The following is an 8,755-nucleotide window of genomic DNA, read 5'->3' on the forward strand; positions in this document are numbered from 1 at the left end:
TTCGTTTGCTGGTCAGTCTTTCATTGGGAATGATTTATGTGGTTGTCCTGTGCCTTTTTGGTGATGATTTGACTTATGGATTCGATGAAATTTACCATTCGATAGACGCGTTTTCTTATTACGAATTGCCAGTGGATATCCAAAAATGTCTGCCGATGATGATTGCCATTGGTCAAAAATCGATGCATATGAAAGGACACATGAATATTAAATGCAATCGACCATTTCTCAAACAGGTTCGAATCTTGCCGGTTTTTCAATTGAAATCATAAAAAACATTTTGCAAAAAGTGACTTTTTTTACATAGATCACCAATGCGGCGTTTTCTTACTTTACCATGCTACAGAAATTCAGCTAAAAAAGTCAACATGGCAAACTTGCATGAGTTGATGCATATTAATAGAGTTGGAAAAGCATATTTGAAAAACGAAGCGTTTGGATGTGGATTATTTAGATTGTCACATGAAATTATCGTACATTTGTTAAATCAGTTTTTATCATCGGTTGCGTCGTTTTTCACAACAACGCCATTAAGCGACTACACTTTGTATTCAGTATTTTTGGAAATTCGTGTATAAAAAATTGTCGAAAGTTGTTCTAATTTCAAAAAAAAAAAAAATGCTAGACTATACGCAAAAACACACGAAGACGTATATATACATTGGCCGATTTTTCGGTTGAAATACATACTTTAAGTAGAGGTATAAAACTTTTAGCAATTATCATCATGATAATTTTTCATTTTCATAGAAATTTTATACGAGGGTAAAAGTCTTTTACTAAAAGAGTCCTCTCTCTACTGCTACCTGCTAGTTCTTTCATCCATTTTTCCTTTAAAGAAGAGTAGTTTAAATCGAGACATAAGAAAAGAATATTTATTTTTCAATTTGAACATAAATCGCATAGGTCAAACACAACATCAACTATGTAGCATTGCAAGAAAATATCTCAAAGAACCAGGCACTCAAATCCACTGTCAAACGTACGTATGCTATATTCACAGCTATAGCCTATTGTATACAATGTTATTGTTGTTGTATAAAAGTGACAGTGTAGCTTTTCTTTCATTCTTTTTGTCTGGACCACCTTCCTTTCTGCATAACAGTTTGTAGTTTTGATTAAACTTCATCAGTTTTTACCTGTATTTCTCAATCTTTATGTCGTTTACATTCTTCGGTTCTAGTGACTTGAGAAAAGAGCTCATTTTCTTTAATTATATCTTTTTAACCACTAATTTGGGACAAAAGACTTTTGTGCTGTAATCACTCTAAATTAGTAAAATCAATTACTTAAAATAAGATTTCTGTGCCAAAATCGAATTTTACCCACGAATGTGGGCTTTTTATTTAGAACATTTTGTGTGTTGTTAGATTACAATATTTTTCGTGAAAAAAAAAGATTTTCTGACACATTTAAATACGGATGACATTAATCTGCATACAAATATTTTCTAGGGTTTTTGAACACGAGGAATTCGCAAAAATCGACAATTGTGATGAGACACACAGTAAATGTATGGTATCACACTGGAATATTCTATTTTTAAGCATTTTCATTTATTTCATATACAAAATTATTATAAAAAAATCTACGCATTAAAGCTACAGAGAATTCAGTTAATGAATTAACATAAATTTACTCATTTTCTAAATTTAAAAGTCGTGTGAATCGTGTCGAACCGCTGTTGAAATCCCGAAGTGTTGTCGCATTGGCAATACTGTACAAAACTGAAAATCCTTTCCGTCTGTCGGAGTCATCGGTTTCAAATCGAATCTTCAACCGTCTTGATGTCACTACTTCAATTCGTATGTCATTTCCGCAATATCTACCATACAAATTCCACTCTTGGTTCTTTTGCATCTCGAACAATTCAACGTAGTCGAATGAGCATGTCCTATCCTTTTCCACGTCAAATTCCATGAATTTCAAATGGATTTTCAAGCCCGGTTGATTTTTACTTATAATCCATTCGCAGCTCGTATTATTATCATAAAAGGTATCACCAAATCGAGCATGTGAATAGATATATTTGATGGTTGATGTTGCGTCAAAATGTCCTCCGCATGCTGTCGAATGTCTCACCACGAACCCTTTCCGTTGTGCACTGGCGTCCGTTTTGAATGCCATAAAGAGATCGTCCGATGGAGATCGAAGTGGTTTTACCGGTGGTAGTCGTAGTGAATTCGAATTTGTCATCGATCCACAATAGGTGCCCAGTGTAAATTTGTCGGTGGACACAAACTTTTGCATTAATGGATCCACATTAACATATACTGTCACAAAATCGTTTGTGCATTCATCATAATCGGCTTCCAGATCGAATTGTTGGAATTTCAGAATTGGTCGATGTCCGTGAATCGCTTTAAAATGCCAAATACAATCCATATTTTTGAAATAGTGTTGCGGATAGTTTGGACTCTGAATTATACCATCTGGTGCTGTAATTTCGTATCGACAACCGCCTGGAATACAATCACGTCGATTGTCGTGCAAAGTGTAACCACTGTTACATGAACATTCAATGGCATCCCAAGTATTTCGGCAAATATGTTTGCATCCACCATTATTTGTTGCACATCGATCAATGTTTGTTGTAAAAATGGCGAAAAATCCCGTTTTTTGCACATTGTTATCGGATTTAAATGTGATGCGCATGATATTCGTTGTGGATGTGATAGACGGAGGATGCAGTTCACTACAAAAGGTTCCTTGTCGCACAAAATGACCATCCGGGTATTTGGATGAAATTTCAACTGAATCATATTCACATTCTTCTTGGATTAGATGACTCCCCTCCAAATTGAAATGCGTAAAATTCAACGTAATTCGATTTGGTTCATGCGACATAATTTCCCAAACACATTCTTCATTTGCTGGATATGAATGGGGAAACAATGGTGATTGAATGGTACCATTTGATGTTGTAATCACACCGCCACAATTTACTTCGCACGTTTTTTCATCCGATCGTAATTTAAAGCCCAATCGACAAGCACACGTGTAACCGTCCAATGTGTTGATACAATTTTGTTCGCAACCATGATCTTTTAGTGTGCATTCATCAATCTCCTGGTATAATTCAGCCGAAAATCCACGTCCGGTCGTCGAATCATCGGACACAAATCGAATGTACATTTTATTCGACGTTGATGCCAATATTGGTGGCAATGAATTTCCACAATATTTTCCAATTAAACGTGATTTGACGTTGTCACCATCACGTACTTCAATGAAATCATTGCGGCAATTTGAATCCATTTCCAAATCGAATGAATTGAAATCCATGGCAATTTGGTAAGTTGGCGGCACCGTGATACGCCAAATACATTCCTTATTTGGCAGATACATTTGTGGATAATTCGGTGATTCAATTTTATGGCCATTGGAAATTGTCAGATCACCACCACAAATTGCCTCATATTTTGCAGCAAAGCCACGATGCTTAGTATGTTGGGACACGTAATTGATTATCATTCGATTTCCCGTTGACATTATTACTTGTTCAATATTTTTTCCACAAAATCGACCAAGTAACGGTGATTTATTCCAATAACCATCGAAAATCTCCAAATAGTCAGTTTTGCAGTCGTTGGACGGGAACATTTCAAAATCGGTGATATTTAAACGAATTCGTTCACCATGCGTCACTGAAATCCGCCATTCACATCGGTAGTCTTTGCCGGAGCTTGACTGATGATAATTCGGCGATGTAAATGTCGCCTGCGGACCAAGGTATGTTTCACCACAAGCCGGACATTTATACAGTTTATTCGTTTGCCGAATATCACCTTCACTCAAACGATCGCGTTGGCCAATGTACGGTCGTTGTCCATTTTTTCCTCGTTTCGGTTGTATTGTCCATATTTCTGAATCATACTTACGTATTCGATATGCATTGTGTGTATAATGCATAATTGAACCATAATCGTATGGCTCACCCAACGAATCGACTTCGGCCGAAGTTAATTTGCGAAAATTGTGCTCGTGATCGGTGTGAATGTTTTCGCTTAAAATTTTAACATGATCATCACGATCGGGCCGCGTGTGTTCATGCCAAAAACCAAGAACATGCCCCAATTCGTGAACAATTATACCTTTTTCATGGCAATTTTTACCAATTGACACATTTTGACCGCCATTACCCTGCTTACCGACGGCCGAACAACAGCCACATTGCAACGATGTAAAGCGAATGAAATTATCATGGACGCTGGCATCACGCTCTACAAATTTGATGCACGTGAAATTTTCCCAGTGTTGCATTGCCTCGATAAATTCAGCCTTTTGATCGCCACTAAAACCAACATGTTCATCAATTACATATGGCACAACACCAAAATCCCAAATTCGTTCTTTCTCTGCCGTTGCAGCACGTTTTGTTCGCGGATAATTGTTAGATGGCCAATCTAATATTATGTCGTCTTCAAATATGAGCACTGCTTTCACACTTGCCATTAGAAATAAAAGGGATACAACAAAATATTTCGTTTTTGAACTGCACTTTTGATTGGTACCCATTTTATTTCACAGGTTGTTATCTGTAGTGATGTTAAACATGAAACGATAAATATTTTTAAATTAAAAAAAGTTAATGCACCTTCTATTAGGGCTGATGTTCTACGTGAAAATGTGTAAAACACCAAAATAATACTGTTCGGCTATCAAGACTGGTACCAATTTATCTCATCTAGCTAATGAATGTCAGTATAATTGTTTCATCTGCCTAATGACATAACTCTGAAGTTGCTGATGTACAACTATTTGAGATTTGCCTATCATCTACCTAATGAGTTTCGGTTCAATTTCGATCAAAGGTCTGAAGTTGGCGATCCAAGAGAGGGTGCGACATTCAATTTAATCGACCGTAAAAAAGGAGGGAAATAAAAGGGTTTTGGCATTAATTTGTGTCATCTGCCGAATCAATCTTTTATAATCTAAGAAAGTAAAAATAAAATCAATAGTTTGCTAGAGTATTCGCTAAAATTATGTTTTTTACTAGGGGGGAGACACCAAGAATAAATTCCGAATCCACTGTATAAATTACTAATCCAGCTATTCCACTAATCCAAAAACACAAATGTGAAATCGAAACTATTTTTGCTATTCCATACACTGTTTCGCTATTCCACGCGAATCCATTCACAGGCGTTGCTATTTCGTTGCTATTTCATTGCAATTTCTCGAGAGAGATACTTATGAGAAAAATTATTATTTTCTTCTTAAAGTGATATTTTTTTCAATTTGAATGATGAAAAAATGTAAAATGGGTGCTTTTTGCAAGGATATATTTGAAGTTTTGTTTGGATTTTATATGTTTTGTTGTAATTCTTTAAGCATTTAAAGATTATGTTTATTGAAATTCGACTGTAACTAATAATAGCGAAAGTGTTTGCAAAACACATTCTAACTGGTAATAACAAGAGACATCAAATGGACACATGTTTGTTTTCAGTAATATTTTTTCAAGTTAAAAATTGAGTTGTTGGTTGGATTAATCGCACTGATGTGTTCTTTTTCGTTGCCCCTACTTGTCGTTTGGCTTATCAACGGTTGTCATTAGTAATTTGTATGAAACCATTCGACAAATTCATCCATCAATACTGGCCACGCACATTCAGAGTCATAATTACACATGTCGTCATCGATCTCGATTGCGAATTCTAACAACAAATTCCACACGTCCTTTTGAATCGGGCGACTATAATTTTTCTACAATTGAAAATGGTGGGAAAAGAAAGAAGACGAAAAAATCATTAGAAAAGGGTTGAAGATAGAGTAAAGAGGATGATGATATCAGGTAGAAATTGGATTATTGGATTATTGGATTAAACGGGGAGTTATTCACTTCGATGCTCAAGTTTCGTAACTAATTGCATGACGACCCGACTTGTGCTGTCACTCGATTGCTTGGAGAATGCTTCCCACGGTGTGGCCCACTTTATAGCAGCCATGTAACTAGCCTCCGTACAGGGCCAGTGACCAGGGCTTTCTTCTCAAGTCAATTGTCGTGACAGTCACAAGTATTCCATTCATTCCTAGATGGCGTTGGGCTCTTCTTATTTCAATGGAGGAATGCACATATCGCTGGTTTACCGGTATATTCACCAGAGATGTCGCACTACCTTTTTACGGTTGACGTATTGGATATTTGACATATCCAAGACACCAACCTAACGTAAAGGCACTCCATTTTACGTGTGTCTATGCTGAACCCATTATTCTTTGTGCACACACACGGGACCGACGGCTTTAAGTGCCCTCCGAAGCACTCCACTAGCCCGAAACCCGGCCAAATCTATTCCGCATAAAACCACTGATAATTCCTGAGCGAATCACGGTGGAAAAATACCGGACCAAATTTGACCGAGAATCGAACTCGTGTCCTCACGCTCACAAACCTGGCACGCTAACCACTAGTCTATGGCTGAGTTAACATCAGGTAGAAAACAAGTGTGATCAACTTACCGTCAAGAATTCGCACCATTGTTCAAGAAATTTAAATTGACCTGAAATTCAAAGAAGAAGAGACCATATTCAGTAAAAAAATGTTCATAAAATGAGAGATTCCATATGAACTTTAGACGATGCGTTACGAAATTACCTCTGAGCAAAATGTTCCAGTATGTGATGGCCGTTTCCAGATCCATGCCTTTTTGTGTACCGTCTTTTGCATAGTTGAATGTAAAATCATAGAAATCCTTGAATTTTGTCGGTAGACGTAACTCATTTTCCAGTGCTAGTAGTTTCGATCTTAAACGATCTATACTGTCAACGTCCAATTCAATAAAACCTTTAATAAATTCCTTTTTTGTGAATTCACATTGATTTTCGGCACGACATTTCCATGCAAAGATCAAAACCAATTTCGATGTCGGATCGAGTTGTAAATCTTCCAAAAGTCGACATACACCATCGACTGAGATTTTTGTTGGATTATGAGGATCTTCGTATCGTCGAAATAGCTGTTCATGTTGCATTTTTGACGTGCTCTGTGTGCGAGAGAAAAAAAGACAATTTTTTTGTGTGAAAAAAAAAACATAACGAAAATGATATTTTGGTTGCGATCGATTTTAAGTGATTAGTGCGTGTGGTTTAATTTAAGCTAAATTTGAACACATATTTTATAATTGCCCATGATTTTTTCTTTACAATCCTTTTTGCGAAATTATTTCCCGATCAAACACATTCCACAATGTTTTTTTCGATAACTTTTTTAGAATTTTGAGCGACTTACCATATTTATTAAATAATTTATGTCTTGAAATTCACAAAGCTGAGAACGCACAAAATTTTCTGATGACTTCGATGAGTTTTAATGCTTACACTTTCGCTGCTGATGCTCTACTATTTGCAAATAAGTACAGCCCCAAAATAATACGGCTCGGTCATCATTTGTCTCATCTACCTAATGAGTTTCAGTTTAGTTTCGGTTCAATTTCGTTTAGTCGCATAGCCCTGAAGTTGGCGATCAAAGGAGGAGGCATTTTTAATTCCATTCAGAGAAAATTCACTCATAGTGTGTTTCATTCTTCTCGTGTCAAAATAATTGGGAGTTTTTCTTTGTTCTGAAGTCACTGTAATTATAACATTAATTTAACCCTCTAGTGTATAGCCCTGCCTTTAGGCATGGTGTATAAATTATTGTCTAAAATATATAATTTAAAAAAAAAGATTTTATTTATGAATTGAAATACATTCAGTAGGGTTCAGGCTTTCATTTTCCGGTCATTTGACAACTGGATGTAAATCGGTTGTTTAATTATAAACACGGTTGTACTCGAAAACAGAAATTTGACAAAAAAAATTATCATTTTCTTTGTTTATAGCAGTTTTACTGCAGTTTAAACAATGGTTTTGATTGTTCTCGAATTTTTTCAATAGCATTTTTTGAGAAAACCATGCGATTTTTTGAATTTCGATTATTTTTTTAAGGAATTATAAACCAAAACAATCATAGAAAAATAAGTCTCATGTCGAAAAAAAATTACTTTTTTTTTGCTTTTACCAAAAATAAATCTTGAAATTGATATTCGGTGTGACAACAGAAATTCGTAAAGTAAAACAATTGTTTGAGGTAAGTTTTCACAGTTTCAATACTACATACATTTTAAATTTGCAAAGCTTTCGCCAATTTTAAAATCGTTTCATTTACAAGTGTATCAAAACAAATTCTGTATGATATTTCTGTGTGATATTTGTATAAATTCAATTTTACCTAGCGGTAAAAAGAGAAATAAACCGCACTGATTAGATGTTATGGGTACTGTTTGTCTCTCTTTGTTTTCTTTGTATTGGTAATAATTTGTGTCATGAGCCTAATCAGTTTCGGTTCAAAAGGAACAGCATGTGAAGTAAACGATCAAAGAGTGGGGTTACTTTCATTTTGAGAAAATGTGAAGACACTTTTCGATCTCTTTACAATATACTTAGAACTTTAGTTGAATATCGTGCCTCGTGCTGAATACACATACTCTGCCTACCAAGTGCATTTTTTCAAAAACTCATTTTCACATTGAACTGTATCCGGAATCAAAAAATAAAATAAAATTAAACTATTTCATGCTCTGAATATTGAGAAAATTAATTAACTGTGAAAATCCACGGCTGTGTAAAACATCTACGGCTAGCTTAACAGAAATAAGAAGTGCCAACAGGAAAGAGAAGGAATCGAATCGAGAGTTTCTACGTGCTTTTCAAAGCTTCAATTATGTGACGCCGGAAATTCGTGGAAAAAAGTGGTAAAACTTTTTGAGGT

At 35.6% G+C, this 8,755-nt stretch overlaps 2 protein-coding genes across 2 annotated transcripts; both read right to left on the bottom strand.

Annotated features, from left to right (window-relative positions):
- Window positions 1-1,635: 1,635 nt before the first annotated feature.
- On the bottom strand, window positions 1,636-4,518 carry LOC116347255 (dorsal-ventral patterning protein tolloid-like). Its single transcript, XM_031777784.1, has one exon. It carries the CDS (start codon window positions 4,516-4,518, stop codon window positions 1,636-1,638), a length of 2,883 nt encoding a protein of 960 aa, XP_031633644.1.
- A 900-nt stretch (window positions 4,519-5,418) lies between these two features.
- Window positions 5,419-7,330, bottom strand: LOC116347261 (DCN1-like protein). The gene is made up of 4 exons (XM_031777799.1): window positions 7,235-7,330; window positions 6,602-6,989; window positions 6,466-6,506; window positions 5,419-5,709 (listed from the first exon to the last, which is right to left on the bottom strand). The coding sequence occupies exons 1-4, from the start codon at window positions 7,235-7,237 to the stop codon at window positions 5,557-5,559; spliced, it is 585 nt and encodes a 194-aa protein (XP_031633659.1). The 5' UTR covers window positions 7,238-7,330; the 3' UTR covers window positions 5,419-5,556.
- Window positions 7,331-8,755: the final 1,425 nt, after the last annotated feature.

The sequence above is a fragment of the Contarinia nasturtii genome, unplaced genomic scaffold (assembly GCF_009176525.2).
Source record: "Contarinia nasturtii isolate CC-2019 unplaced genomic scaffold, AAFC_CNas_1.1 Cnas_scaffold_1764, whole genome shotgun sequence".
Lineage (NCBI taxonomy): Eukaryota > Metazoa > Arthropoda > Insecta > Diptera > Cecidomyiidae > Contarinia > Contarinia nasturtii.

Coding starts and splice junctions, on each gene's coding strand:
- LOC116347261 (XM_031777799.1), bottom strand. Junction 6,507..6,601: donor CTGGAACATTTTGCTCAGAG/GTAATTTCGTAA, acceptor TTTGAATTTCAG/GTCAATTTAAATTTCTTGAA. Junction 5,710..6,465: donor AATGGTGCGAATTCTTGACG/GTAAGTTGATCA, acceptor TTTCAATTGTAG/AAAAATTATAGTCGCCCGAT.
- LOC116347255 (XM_031777784.1), bottom strand. CDS start 4,518: ATGGGTACCAATCAAAAGTGCAGTTCAAAAACGAAATATTTTGTTGTA.